Below are 15,898 nucleotides of genomic sequence, written 5' to 3' on the forward strand. Positions count from 1 at the left end.
ACTAGTTCAGGTGAGATTCCTCACTGCAGTGATCCCAGATTTTAAAGCTGTGTTTTCTTTGAAAAACACCCCCCCCCCCCAGCTGCATCACAAATTGCTTTGGAAAATTTTTTCTTGATTTCAGGAATAATTTGCCTGGCCATGTAGTAACTAGCCACATAGCGTGACCAAATGTCTTCTTTTGTAGAAGACAATCCTTTTTTAAATTTTCTTTTTAGGCCTGTCCTGTGAAATGGTCCAAATTCTAGCTGAGACAGAGCTGTCATTATCATGAGTAGTATTTTTGTTTTATAGTGACTGTGTGTAGCTTTGTACATGCAGAATAATGCACTTTCAATCCACTTTCAGTGTATTTCCCAGCTGTATGGAACAGCAAAATCCACTTGCAAACAATTGTGAAAGTGGATTGAAAGTACATTATTCTGCATGTGCAGAAGGGGCGGTCATCCTGAGAGTTATTCTACACTGGGAGCTTTTGCTTACGGAATCCAACCCTAAAACCTCCTCGGGCACCAAAGCTCCTTGTGCATCTCTCTGGTTCTTGAGCTAAATAGCAGAAACTTGAATTTAATTGGTTATATCCAACAACTCTGACTTAACTTTTTTTGTGGAACAAGCTTGCTGTGAACCGAAATAGGCCTTTGCCTTTACAACATTTCCCCCTCAAAAGGAACTGCTTATCAAAAGCATTCTTCTTTCCTGTTATTTCTGCTGTTCCCTTATTACCAACTCCTTCACTCCCTGAACCCAGCTGTCACATTATGATGTAAATAACTAGCCTGCTTGTATTAGCCCCTGCCAATTTGAGGCTATGCACTCCTGTTTTCTTTTTTCATTGATTTCATGAGTATTTTAATTACCTGTCACTCTTTCAGCCTGCAGAAATTGCATTGGTGCAGAAATGTACAAAGAGGCATTGCACTGTGTATGAAATATTTGTAAAGATGAATCTACAGGTATGCACGGACTAGTTTTGGAGACTTGAAAATGGCATGAATGAGCATGCCAGCCTCAAAGTGGGGTATGGAGTTCTCCCAGAATAATAGCTTAGATCTATTCTCTTGCAGGAGATTGGGGCTTCAGAGGGCAGATTATTGTATAACATCTGCTCTGAGCTCCCTACACAGGCACCACTCCTAAATCTTAAGGAATTTCTCAAGCCAGAGCTGGAAATATTAGTTTATCACTAACTTTCTGTACACAGTTGACTCCATTTTAGGAATCAGCAAATATCCCCTGAAATTCTTTTGATGAGGAAGGATCAGCATTTACCAGAATTTTTTTGAGTACCACATGATGGGAGAGGTGAACAAGTCACATTCCAATGACAGAAATTGTCCACCCCTGGAAACTCTATGTAGTATCTCATCTAAAGGTTGTTAGGGGCAAGTAAACCTGATCTTCTTGTAAGAAGGATGCCCAAAAGTACACAGATGCCCTCCCCAAAGCTCTCATTTGTGCTGCAGTCTAGAGAAAGTGTTGACTAGCAGGATTCTCTTCTGAACAGGGAATAACAGGCTGCTGTTGGCAGCCACGCATGAGTTGCTCTTGGTCTTATGACTAGATTGGACTAGATGTTCTTAACCATGCTTTCCCAATATCTGCTACCTGGGCCCTGCAATTGATGTGAAGAATGGAATGTGCTTTATCATGTGCTTGCTGAAATAACACCAAGTTTTATCTTTACTAAGCCTGATAACTGTCATTAAAACTAAGCCTTCTTTCCTTCTTCTTCTTTTTTTGGGGACAGAACAAAGGAAGAAGTACTCCAACTCCAACATCATTATGCATGAGACATCACAATACCATGTACAGGTAAGTTAGAAACACTCATACAAATGAGCAACAACTACATAGATTAAAGATGCTGACACAATTTACATAAGATCATTGTTCCATCTAGTGGTATCTTTATCATTGGGCTGCCAAGTATAGCTCATAATACGTTGGTGATTGTGGTGACTGATAGTGTTTCTTGATCAGTGTACTTCTTTGTCTTCTTCAGATGCTCATAACAGTGTCCACCAACTAGTATTTCCTACTCATTTTCTTCCCATAGCGTGATTGTAGAAATCATCAAGATCAGTGTCTCTCCAGATTTTGATATTCAGGACTCAGAGTTTGTTTTTTCTGTATCCGAGGTTCATTTTACCCGACATTAAAAAAGATGTATATGTGTTTCCTCAATCTGATTCCAGAGCAACGGACAGTCATTTTGTTTGGAACAACAAGGTAGCCCAGCTAATATTGCTTCCAGAATCCTGTCTTTCCCATGTTCAGTGATTTCCAGGCAACTGTAACGCTTTAGAGAGTCACTCGATACAATGGGCCTGTGCCAGGGCATCCCTCTGCAGCTTTCCTCCTTTGGCATCCTCCGCTGATTTCATGTTAAATTAATCCATAGATTTGCATCCTGTTGTTGGAATGGGAAAACGAGGGCATAAAGAGAATGCTGACATTTGGCAAAAAGAAAGTAGAAGGCCCTTCCTACTGTCTGAATGTTCAGAATGAACATATGGGGCAACCTTAATCTCCATGATCAGTGCGAGTGCTGCATGTGTAAAAAAACCCAATCACATATTTTCACTTACTTAATATGTGGGTCTGGATGGCTTAGTTGGTAGGCAAGATCCTGACTTCTCTGTCTTTACAAACCAAATACTTGGTGTTCGTTCTGCAACTAAACAGTAAAATGATTGCTGTTGCCTCCTGTAGAGAAGAGACTTTACTCCTTCCAGCAGCTAGAGTACAGGATGATCCCTATTAATTATGGTAGTTCACCAGTGAGCTGGTAGTTCACCTTGAACTTTGATCAAAATTCAGTGATAGCTGTGGAACTGGCAGCTCACCTTGTATTATGAGTGGGTCACTCTCGTACATTGTTCTCACAAACAGGCATTCAAACTATCTTTCATTACTAAACAGCATTAATTTTAAACCTTGCATTTACTACGAAGCAAGAATATAATTTCTACTTTTAGGTTTTTGATTTTAACTCTAAAAATAAAAACAGTATCAGTCTCTATGGTGCTCCCGTGGCCTAATGAATGGACTTGACGTATGGCACAAATACGCATGCTGCTTTTAGACTTTTAGACTTCCTTATGTTGTTTTTTCTGTATCCGAGGTTCATTTTACCCAACATTAAAAAAGATGTATATGTGTTTCCTCAATCTGATTCCAGAGCAACGGACAGTCATTTTGTTTGGAACAGCAAGGTAGCCCAGCTAATATTGCTTCCAGAATCCTGTCTTTCCCATGTTCAGTGATTTCCAGGCAACTGTAACGCTTTAGAGAGTCACTCGATACAATGGGCCTGTGCCTTTGACTTTTAGACTTCCTTTTACTTTTAGACTACTTTTAGACTTCCTTATTTTGTTTTGTTTTATTCAATTTCTACCCTGCCCTTCCCAACAGAAGTTGGGCTCAGGGTGGCTAACAATCCTAAAGGTTATACAATCATTTTAGTTAAATATTATAAAACATACTTTAAAACACAATAACAGTTTAATACCTAAGTTAGCCAGAGACTTATCTAAGTTTCTTAACAGATGGCATCCTAGTAATAAATCCTTCTTATCACATGAGTGAACATCAGGGGACACAGCAGAACAGCAGGGGTCTTAAACCCTACAGGGGTCCCATAGGGGAGGTCAATTAATATGCAACTATCCCTGCTCTCAACCATAGGCCTGGCAGAACATCTTAGGCCCCTTCCGCTCAGCACAGGCAGAGCAGGTGTCAGTCCCGGGATCAGACAATAAACCGCTTGTAGGTTTTCAAGAATTTTATTGAAGACATGTAAGGAGCAGAAGAAGACAATTCTGGTGAAAAAGGCGCCAAGCAGTTGATAATATGGATAGCATAATCCCCACCCCCACATGGGAACAGAAAGAGTCAGAAGTGTCCAGCCTGGAGGCCCTTCCCAGCCATAGAACTCCAAGGCCAGAGCCAGCACATAGCAATGCACCTGCAATAGTGAAAGCACTCCCAGACATTTCCCCCTCCCAACAATATCATCCTGACAGTGAGTTGCAGTCAGGATAAAGTAATTTGCTCTCCTGTTTTCACATTTGCATGCCTCTGTGCAGGCAGTGACCGGAGTCCATGAAAACAATGCAGGTTGCTGTCATGCCTTTGCTTGGAGGTGCATCTTTATTTATTTTTTTACTTACCTCCCTCTGCTGTGTAGCTACACGAGCAGGCAGGCATGGACTCCCACAGCCATGCTGCGAGAAGTCCCTGTGACCCCACATGGCCACACAGCTGTGAGGCGAGGACTTTAAGGAAAAGGAAAGCACAGCCAATTAAAGCACTTCCCGGCCAGCTGTTCGCTCGCAAGCAGCTGCAACCTGGGTTTAAACAAAAGAATCATGGGTAGTGGGATTCTCAAAAAACCAATTTCAGGGAACTTAATACGGGGCAGCCTTGGTTTAGGAGCTGGATCAGTGCAAAGTTCCCCCCTGAAACAGGTTTTTTCCTCAACCCCAGCCTGGGTTTATTGGCCCCTGCAGAAGGGGCCTGAGTCTTACAGGCTCCGCAGAACAGAACTGGATGAGAGGGAGTTACCAGCTGCAGAGGGAGGCCAGCTCCCATGTGCCAACATCACTTCTGGATCAGTGACGTTGAGATCAATGCTGTGATATTTGAACAAAAACTCTATTGTAGAAGCTATTTTTGCAGTGAATGCCATGGTAATTATAATGGGAAGCAAGCAGCAAACATGCTCTGTTACACTTGTTTGTTTGTTTATTTATTAGATTTTTTACCCTACGTTCTTCCACCGAGGTGGGTTCAGAGTGGCTCACAACAAATTTACAATAAAATTTACAATAAAATTCATAAAAAAACATTTACTCATGCTTTACTTGTCTTGGCACCCTCAAAACCAAAGTGTCAAAAGTCTGGTCAAGAAGGGAGACAACCAAAAGATAGAGAGCACAAACAAAACCAGAAGAGAAAGAAAGAGAAAAGGAAAGACAATTGGGGGGGGGGGGGGGGCTGTCAGAATCCTGAATAATCACATTTTGCTCCAGGTGTTTTATAGCTAGCTAAGTGCTTTATGGCTCCTGCTAATAACCCTTTCATCCCTTTCACAGTCTATTGCTGTCTCCTGGCGGGAGGCTGGTAACTGGATGATGCCTAAATTCTTGATGATTGGTGCAGGTGTTAATTGCACCCTGTCAAGAGCTGGCATCCCACTTCTGAATCCCCCTATCCCAGCCACAGGACCTCTGCCTTTTCTGGATTTAATTTCAACTGGCTCTGCGTCAACCATTTCATCATGACAATCAATCAACTGGCCAATATATCCAGGGTGGCATCCAGTTAGCTGTCCGTCAACATATAAAGCTGGGTGTCATCAGCATATTGCTGACAAGCCAGACTGTAACTCCGAACTAACTGGGCAAGGTGGCGCATGTAGATATTAAATAACATCAGGGAGAGGATCACCCCCTGTGGGGCCCCACACACTAGTGGGTTAAATGGGTGATGTCTTCTCTCTTTGAGCCATCCTTTGTCCCCAGTCTTGGAGAAATGAGACCAACCACTGCAAGGCTGTCCTATGTATGCTCACTTTGGCCAGGTAATGAGTCAAAAGATCAGTCAACTGTGTGAAACACTGCTGTCAGATAGAGTACTGTCAGCAGTGCTGATCCACCTTGCCTCTCTAAATGATCTGTGAGGATAATCAGAGCCATCTCCATCCCATGGCCAAGTTGGAAGTCAGATTGGAATAGGTCCAGAACCAATGCATCCTCCAGGAATGTCTGGAGCTGTTCCACAGCTGCTCTCTCAACTATCTTACCCAGAAATTGAAAATGTGATACTGGGCAGTAGTTGGATGGATCAGTTGGATCCAATGATGATTTCTTTTAAGAGCTGCCTTACTATTGCCTCTTTCATTCCCCTGAGAAAATCCCATTACTCAAGGACAGATTGATTATGTCCATCAGGGCCGGGGGCGGGGGGGCATATATTGTCACCTCTGGCTTTCACCAACCATGAAAGACACATATCTAAGTGGTAGGCTTCACAGCCACCAGAATCCTGCCAGCATTGGACTGGGAGAGATGGATGAATAGGTCTAAAATCGAACCTGAAGATGACCAAGGGGCCTCCAGTTCTATAACTGTATCAACATTGTTGGAGAGTTCATGGTGAAACAACAAGATCTACAAAAAAGCTTGCAAATACCTCACAGCTGATTGCCAAATTACTACCATTTGAAGGTCTCACAAAGAGGGTAGTCAAAAATTCCTTTTTAATGACCTTCATGCCATCTGATAGGTTTTCATAAACATCCTTGCCACTTCATCACAAATTCGTCACCAAACTCACCCCAGTTGGCTCAGCTCCATCTTTCCTCTACAGCGCCAATGTATAGTAAGGGTCCAGGTTCAAGTGGGAGTGGAGAGGATGTCAGGGAGTGATTTTGTCAATGACTTCAGAGAGATGGCTATGCCAGTCCTCTACCAGACATTTGTGATGTACAAAGCAAGAATATGATCAAATCTAGTCCTCTACCTTCAGGAGGCATCCGATCCTGCAAAGTATTCTGAAAACCAATCCAATCCATAAGTCTCCAAGGGCGAGCATAAATCAGCTTCATACTTCCCTCTACCAACCAATAAAACCACAAAAACCCACCCTGTGAATGTTTATGAAACCAAGGAAAAACAGCTGATTTTGCTCTATAACAATGGCAGGCAGAGTTAGGGAAAACAAACTTTGAGTCTCCAGCTTGAAAGACACACACTTGTTCCCTGCATGGCTCTTTTTCTTCTTTTTATATGTATGTCTCTTTGCTGTGCCATGCAGTGTGCTGCTCCTTGTTCACAATGCTATTTTCAATCCAAACTGAACAAGAACTGTGCAAGCCATGAGGTACAGAGATCATGAAAGGTTGTTGCTGCTGGATGTTTTCTATACTGGGAAACAGGTTAGGGCTGAGCAGGAAGCCTACAAGTATAGTCATGCCTGACTGGCTTTCTACTGCCTGAAGAAAGCTGTATTTCTGACTCTGGCTTCAATGCAAGCATTCCCTTCTAAAGTGTGGCCTGGGCCATTTCATGTATTACATTTTTAGGTGTTCACTTGATTATTTCAAACAGTACACCTAAAAGCAGACTCTGTGAATGAAACCAATATATACGAATCAGGTAACTAGCGTTGACAAACGTACATTCAGTGACAAACCTTTTTCTTAGTGCCACGTACTAAGTCAAAGTCTCATGATGTAAAGTTGTTAGATGTTTGTGTCAAGCCATGAAACAGAAAAAAAGTCATGGGAGAGTTTAGGATGGTAAGAAACACCTTTACCTGCTATGTTTATACATCCTCAAAAGAATTGGGGTTTCATAATTGTGCTAATCTAATCTAATGCTGCTGTTTTCCATTTCTACCATACAGGCAGGTGTTACTTGAATGTGATGACTTATGATGGCATGTGATTCTTGGAAAAAGCCACACAGCATTAAGTTGGTTAATGGCCTCCTGCTTTTTATCATTGTTTTACTTTCCCACTATATGTTTCCCTTTTCCAGCACTTAGCAACCTTTATTATGGATAAAAGTGAGGCCATTGTAACAGTGGATGATGCCATTAGGAAACTCAAGCAGCTTAACTCCAAAGAGAAGATCTGGGCACAAGAGATGCTGTTGCAAGTGAATGACAAGTCCATACGACTGCTCGACTGTGAAACCCAGGTGACCAGCACGCCTCTTCCTTTAGGTGGAGATAGGTGAAGGGTAACTGAATGCAACAAACCTTTAATTCATTTAACACATACTGATTGCCAGTTAGCTGAATAATTACAGCAGATTTCTGCAGAGGCAAGAAGGTGAAGAATGGATGCTAAAAGCAACCACAACAAAGGCAGATTTCACTGTGGATGTAAAGAACAGTCTCTGTTTAATTTGTGTGTGTATACTAGTGGGAAGGACTGATCTAATCAAGGCACCAAAGTGATGAATTAGCTATTAATAGAAACACGCTCTTCTCTGCAAAAGAATTTTGTGCCTGTCAGGAAAATTTACTTGCATCAGCACCAAGAGAGTTCAACCAGATTTGGAGTCTGTCTGGGAAATATATTATTTGAAGGATTTTCATGATAATAAAGGATATATATATATATATATATAATTTATTCTTTGAAGGAAGTCTGAAGGAAAATATTGGAATATTTAATTGCAGTTACTCTACAAAAAAAGTATTTTGCCCCTGGAAGTGTAATTGTTGATGGATTTAAAATAAAATGGAAGAACCAAATGATACCGGTTCCTTCTCTACTGTCTGAAGCAGTTAGGATGAATAAAAGACCACCTGTAACTAAAAAACATATTTGAACTTTAGTGCCATCCTCTGTTATGGTATCTTTCAGGAAGAGTTAGAGGACTTCCTTCTGCCAACAGTCCAGCTCTGCCAAACTGTGCTGAATCAGATGCGCTACTCCTCCATACTTCTGTTGGTGTGTCAAGACTCAGAGCAACACAAGCCTGACATTCACTTCTTTAACTGTGATGAAGTAGAGGTAAAGTGAGACAATCTAATCTTCGCTGATGGGGAAAGCAGTATTCCATCTTGAAAGCAGCATTCTCAGCAGCATTGGACTGGATGTTAAAGATGTTAGCATGATGTGGGTACATTCAAAACTGTGTCCACACTAGACTTGTATCTTGCCCTGTAAACATAGCTTGGTGTAGTGGTTAAAGTGTTGACCTAGGATCTGGGAGACCCAGGTTCAAATGATCCACTCTGCACCGTGATGCTTGATAGATGACTTTGGGCCAATTATCTTACCTATCTCGCAGTGGTTATTTATCTGTTTGTTTAATTCATTTGTACCTGGACTTTCTCTCCAACAGGGACACAAAGTAGCTTACATTGTTCTCTACTCCTCTATTTATCCTCATCACAACCCTATGAGGTATTGGTTAGGCTGAGATAATGTGAGTAGCCCACGGTCACACAGCGAACTTCTTTGGCACAAGTGAATATTTGAACCCAGGGGTCTCAGATACTAGTCCAACATTCTTAACCTCTGCATTACACTGGCACACTTATAAAATGGAGGGAGAGAGAGATACTAACTTTAGCTCTGCCATCGCCTATTTAATTGTTGCTTCCAGTGTATTTGTAGCTGTGGTATTTGTGCGGCAATTTAAAGAATATTTTCCCTCTCAACGATAACTCGTTCTTTGAAGAAGGGAAACAGCTCACCTATCCCTGAAATGGTCAAGGAGAATTTTCCTCCCCTCAGGATCCTTTTAAATCCAAAAGAGTTGTCTTTCCCTGATGAAAGAATCCCAGATGTTCATGGAATGAGTTTTGAGGATATGGAATGAGGATATGGAATGAGCTTTGAGCACAAAGGGTTCGCTCTGAGCAATTTCCCCCCCTCCTCTGGGCTCCTTTCAGTGATGAAACAGCAGGCACTTTTGCTGCTTGGAACTACCAGATAGGAAAACCTTGGATTCTCCAACATACTGGGATGCTACATTGTATGTTGGAGAATCCAAGGTTTTCCTATCTGGTAGTTCCTAGCATTGTTTGAAGTGGAATACCTTTCCTGTTTAGATAGTTCTTTGCCTCTTGGGTGCTAAAGGGTTGCACTTAAGCCTTGGCTACTGTGACAGTTTTCTAGGTGTAAAGATAGTGGAAGTAGAGCCCCCATTTTTCAACCTCTACATCAGTATGATCCCTGTTTGGGTCACTAGTATATGATGAAAGAGGAGAGGGTGATAATATGTTGGATAAAGGGTGAAGAATGGTGCACACAGACATGTCTCTTAGAGAGCATGTGCAGCAGCCAGTTCTTCATCCAAAGAGCCCAATTCATGTCTGGCATTGCAGCTTGACTGACAAACATACATCACAAGGTTAAAAACTGGATTTTGCTATCAATCTTGTCTTTCCCTCTGAGAACCAGGTGGGTAGACCACCTGTACAGTTTTTATGAAGCACATACTAGTTTATATAAACATATATTTGTCTTCCTTACAAAAATAAAGCTTAACACAAAATTGCTAAACTGATCAAAGGATTAGAGTGGGGAAGGCTGATTAATGATATATAATTATCAGTCAGTAGAACACTTACCTGAGCAGATCTTCTTTGTTCAATATTCTCTAAACTAGAAACTTGAAAAACTTGACCACATGCACACATTTTTGAGTTTCACAGAAGCCCATCAGAATTAGAATAGGTGTGATATTATTATGTTTGATATCACAGGAGCCGGTTGTTAGCTTTTCATTACAATTCAAGTATTATTATTATTTTATTTGGTATCACAGCTGCCAGTTCTTTAGCTGATTGTTGGCCGTTCATTACAATTCGAACCTCACCCAGAGGCCTAGGAAGTTGTAATTTATCAGTGTAGTATTCGTGCGGATCCCATCAGGGCTGCTGAATAGTAGTAGTAGTAGTAGCAGCAGCAGCAGCAGCAGCAGCAGCAGCCTGCCTTTCTCACTCAGGCTCAAGACAGATGACAGAGTACAGAAAGAGAACAAAAAAATTATAATCATACATTAAATGAGCAATGCAGTGCAATAGGATGAGGAATACAAAATTGAATGATAATGTGAGCAACAGTGTAATTATACAGTATAGACATCTATATGATTTCAGCACTCAGCAACAGAAACATTCCCTACTGAACCATACCTTTGTGCTTGGCTTCTGCATTAAATAACATATGCAGGAGAAGAGGAGGTATGTATTCTATGTAGGCACTTTATTTTAATGCATAATTTTTGCAAGACAATTTTGATCTTAAGCATTTTTACATTTGTATCTGTCCCACCACAATCTATTCCCATTTTTCCGACGAACTCAATTTTGTGTTCCAGGCAGAGATAATTCACGAGGACATTGAAAGTGCACTTGCTGACCATAAGTTTGGAAAGAAGATACGGCCACAAACACTTAAGTAAGCGACCACTGTAGATAGATGCTGCTGGATGTAGCCTGAGAAGAAGCATAACTTTCTCTACAGTGCAGAAATCACAAAGCTCAGGCCTCACCCTGAGTTTAATTTCCTGTCCTTTTTTAATTTACTCAAGTTTTAGGTGTGTACTTTGGGGATAAACTTACTTTGATAAATTGCTGAGGTGACAAATTAGACTAGTATGGTGTGAATTTTCTGCTGGGCCCCATTTATAGTTTGGGAGGCTACCAACATGATTCCACTTATGAGCTTATCTTAAACACTTTGTTCTTTTTACTTAGCCATCGTGATTTTTTTCTTTTTTCTTTTTTGAAAAGTCTGAATTTTAGCCTAAACTTTGTCGTGCACTGGCAGGTTTTCACTGTTAGAAAATGGGATATACTGGGATTAGCAAATAGTCTGTATATTGAACCTTACAGCTGCCACTCGATAGCATGGTAGTAATTTCTGCATGGTTATTTCTCAATCTGCTTCACTAATATTTAAAGTAAGCGGTTATGTAGGTGGTTCATATATCAATGCTAATTCCTACTGCATTACTGCCCTTCCCTGGGGGCCAAAGATATTTGCATCATGGGTAACTACAGAATGCAGTCCTCCTGGTCTCCCAGTTTAAGCAGTTACATAGACCCCTACAGCTGAGAAGAAAGGGCAGAGATACAGCGAAAACAGCAGGCTGGCTATTTTTTAAGTTAGGAAGGCAGAAGGAGAAAACTGCATGTTTCCTGACAGTGCAGCTTTGGGACTTGCTCAACTTGCTCTCTGGGGATCTGTCTTTTAGGAGTGACTGTTAGCTTCCATTTATGCTGTCCCTGTGTAGTGGTAAATAGCCAAATATAAAGAAACCATAAGGAATATTCTGGGGTTTTTTATTCTTGTTTTAAAGCAAGTCTTTGAATTGCACTGAAGCAGTAGCCCTATAGTACCTTTTAAGTTTAACCTTTTAATCAGTTCCTATTTTCCTAATGTAAATCATTTCCCCCGTAAGCTATTTTTAGACCTATGGCAGAAACAAGTAGGCACAAGGTACTTTTTCCCCCAGGGGTCTCACAGCACTTTGGTGCTTTAGACTTGGGAAAAGGGGTGGACACACGACATCCTCATTGCTACTAGTCTGCTCCAATTCATATTCTCCTGTAGATCTAATCATGGATTTCTCACATCTCATTTAGTTGTTTAGTTTGGCTCTAAGTTTCCAGAATTCTGCCACCCAAAGGATATTAACAGTTCCATCATAAGCAGAGCTACACTTTTCTAAATCCATTCACTTCAGTGGACATAGAAGAGTGTAGCTGTTTTTGGGATTGTAACATAATTCTAGAAGCACTACTCTGGCCCTTCTTGCTGCTCATGCAAAATGAACCAAAAAAAAGTCCACTTAGGCTGCATAATCTGTACAGTTTGCAGGATCCCTGCAGATATTAGACTCATGCCAGCCTAGCTGGATGCCTGGATAGGAGGACTCCTGGAAATCAGTGAAGGCTGCATTGAGTTCCACCATGGAAGAAATGTGGAATATAAATTATATACATTATGGCATAGGAGAAGGTCAAGCCATTTTTTTCCCTCAGGAGGTTGAACCATATTGTGAGTCTAGTACTAATTCTATTGTGAGCTGCTATTTATCCTCTTAGCTATAAAACTTCCTTTTGGTCTGTTCAGTGTTCTGTGCCACAATTAGTAGTTCTCAAATCCTGGAAAAAAACTCTAATAATATGCAGATCGAAGGTCTTTTCTGCCTGCAGATGAGCTTGTGTGGTTTCTTCACTGCTGGTATGACTACCGATACAGCACAGTAGCCATGGGCTTCCCCCCCTATTCACTGCTCCTGTCTTTGCAGTAGCCACTCCCTTACACACATTGAGAGGTTTTTTTCTTAATTGACAATTGAGTATCATTATATTACAGAATTCTGTTTATCAGGTTACCTGATTTCTCAGCTTTCATTGTTTAAAAATTATGTCTCTATTCCTTTTTGATGAGGAGATATAATGAGAAGTGCATATGTCTGCAATGAAAGGGGCTATAGACGGTTTTTTGATAGGACCAGTTTAGAGAACATGGTAGACAGATTTATGTAAAATTGTAACAATGTAACAATGTAACAATATTCTAGGGCCAATCTTTTATGTTTTAAAAAATGCAAAAGCCCTGGTGGTGCAGGGGAGAGGGGTGTGTGCACTGCTGGGGGACTGAGGCAGGGAAACCAGCTATGTGGAAACTCCATTGCCTTTGCACTACATCAGCAGTTGCTTCAAGCAACAGAGAAACCATGCAAGCCTATTCCCAAGTGGCAAGTTTAGTCAGCAGAATCTTCTGGTAATGGGAATAATGGTGACTGGATTTTATTTTGTTATGTTTTGTTGTTCCTTTCTCTGCAGGGTAAACCAAGAGAAAATAAAACAGAGACAGTCCATCCTTCCACCACCTCAAGGGCCAGCTCCTATTCCTTTTCAGTATGAAGCAAAAGGCTTATCAAAGAACAGCTTGAATCGAGCGGCTCCTCCCTCACAGCATAATCAGCCAGGTACTGAAGGCAGCCAGTGATTGTGCAATAGAAATGGAGGATGAACATAAACATCTGCAGAGGGTTGTCATAACAGGAGAAAACAAGGGCTGTTTCCCTGTACGTTTCCCCAAGGTAGAAAGACATAGCCACACAACTGGAAAATAAATATACTAATTGAATTTTCACATGAGGTGCATGTTTTAAAGAGCCAAGAAAAGAAAGCAGTAACAAATATTAAGTCAAAAAGAGACTCCTATGACTTTTAATCATTTGAATAATGTCTGGAAATATTCCCTGTGCTGTGAGCAACCATAATATATCTTAAGTGTGTGAACCCATCTTGAAAATGCTTTAATGCATTTCCAATAGATGTTTGACTGCATAGCTCTAGTGCTTTATTACTGTGAAAAAGATAGTACAAAGCCAGGATGGGGTTGCCAAGTCACTAACCTCGTTCTTATTTGTATTTACTTTATTTATACCCCACTTTTCTCCCCATTTAAGGCCCAAAGCTATTTACATTATTCTCTCTCTCCTCCTTTTTATCCCCACAATAACCCTGTGAACTAGGTTAGACTGACGGTATATGATTGGCCAAAGGTCACTCACCAACAGCTGGCAGCTTGGGATTCCCCACCTGAACTCTGATGTCCCTTCCAGGGAAAACCCAAATTAGTGTCAGCATGCTCTAGGAATCTCCTGAAACTCTATCTTTTTAGGACAGAGTTTCCAGTGATTGCTAGAGAGACATGACATCATTTCCAGGTTTTCACAAGAAGTGAAATCACAGCATCATCCAATGGCACCTCCCCTTATCCCTGCCACTCACCCACACTCTTGGCAGTTTCCAGCTGTTGACTGGCAACCCTATCAACAAGCCTCCATTGCAAAGTGGGGATTCAAACCTGAATCTTCTAGATCGTCCAACACTCTAAACACTGCTCCTAAGGACTGTCCTGTCTCTTCAATAGCCCTTCTGATTTGACAGTGGATACAGGCATTCCCCCCACCCAGCTCACACCTCCCCTGGTTTCCCACTCATTTGCCTCTTCCTCCTATTTGATCCAGCTGATGGAGAGTGGGCCATGAGACAAGGGCAAAAGAAACTACAACTATGTCCTTTCCTTCTGTTCAAATCAGTATAATTCTCTGGGAATCCCAGGCCGAAAAGACTATCAGAATTTCATTATGGACTTTGACATTACAGAAAGAAATGAAAAGTATTTGCTTTACCGCCATTTCATATAGCTGATACAGAATCCTTCAGCCTAGGAATATTATGACAGCTTGGATAACTCATACTTAGAAGAAAAGTACAAGGTCCAGAACACAGGTGGTGTTACTTCTCAAAGACAGAGTTTCTGTGTCATTAGTAGCCACTTAACAGGCAGCAAACTAACTTTTCCATCATGTGGGTGCTGTGATGCCATTAGGCCTGGACTTTGGACTGGAGCTCCAGGCTGATAGGTTGAGCAAGGGGGCCAAAGAACGAGCTGTAATTTCACAATTGAAATGTACATATGCACTTATATTCCCTCCACCACAAGACAGAAAAAATGCACCATGGTGGAGATGTAATGAAAGGGGAAGGTTAACTTATTAGCTCTATGCCTTCAGACAGCAGTTCAGAGCATAGAAGCATTGTCAGGCTTTAATTGTAAGTACACTCTAGTGTTGGTTTGTGGTCCTGATAAACATTACACTACTTCAGAATCTAGTTTTGTTTAATGAAAAAATATCACACTGTAATAGAAGATGGACATTTGATTGTGTTTTAAAGTAACAACTTCCTATGATATCAGCCAGTCCCTTATACCTGTGTATGACTGAATAGAATAAAACTCTGTATGAAAAGGGAGGGGTTGGAGAATTGTTTCCTTACTAGAGTAGGCAATGCTTGCTTCAACTTGTAAATTTAATTCCCTGATTTAGAGATTCCATGACATGCAGAGAGATATTGTGGTTCAATGTCAATCCCATTTTCTACTCTGTAGTCCTTTTGTTTCATGATTTTGAAAACTAATTTGCTGTTCAGACTTGATAGTACAAAAGGGGGTGGGGGGTGTAGTATACCAGAAACATGCCGGGAAATAATCCCTGCCATTGCACTGACTTATCAGCCTCTTGAATTTGACAGGTTATGTCTATCTTGTACATATGACATGGGGAACTTATGCACATTCCTTCTTACTCACACACCTCCAAAAAAGAGGACAATACAAGTTTCTACAGTGTTTCCCTTGAGTTCTACATAAGCCTTTATAAAACAGCAGTCATGCAGAAACCCTTGGCAGCCTGGAGCCATTTTGCAGATCCTTATTGATTTTTGTCCCTCATCCTTTTCTTTTAATTCCACCTTTGATTGTGATCCTTTTATTCACAAGTCCTTATACCTTACTGGAAATTGTAGGGCATATGTAATATCAGTTTAGTTTGGC

General features: G+C 41.1%; 1 protein-coding gene across 1 annotated transcript in view; it reads left to right on the plus strand.

Annotated features, from left to right (window-relative positions):
• EPS8L2 (EPS8 like 2) overlaps positions 1 to 15,898 on the plus strand; it is a 125,912-nt gene that overhangs the window by 83,482 nt on the left and 26,532 nt on the right. The window contains exons 4-8 of the mRNA XM_048486736.1: positions 1,751 to 1,815; positions 7,548 to 7,709; positions 8,384 to 8,533; positions 10,854 to 10,933; positions 13,333 to 13,478. Of these exons, the coding sequence (XP_048342693.1) occupies positions 1,751 to 1,815; positions 7,548 to 7,709; positions 8,384 to 8,533; positions 10,854 to 10,933; positions 13,333 to 13,478 (603 nt within the window). The remainder of the gene's footprint in view (positions 1 to 1,750; positions 1,816 to 7,547; positions 7,710 to 8,383; positions 8,534 to 10,853; positions 10,934 to 13,332; positions 13,479 to 15,898) is intronic.

This window comes from Sphaerodactylus townsendi, linkage group LG02 (genome assembly GCF_021028975.2).
Source record: "Sphaerodactylus townsendi isolate TG3544 linkage group LG02, MPM_Stown_v2.3, whole genome shotgun sequence".
Lineage (NCBI taxonomy): Eukaryota > Metazoa > Chordata > Lepidosauria > Squamata > Sphaerodactylidae > Sphaerodactylus > Sphaerodactylus townsendi.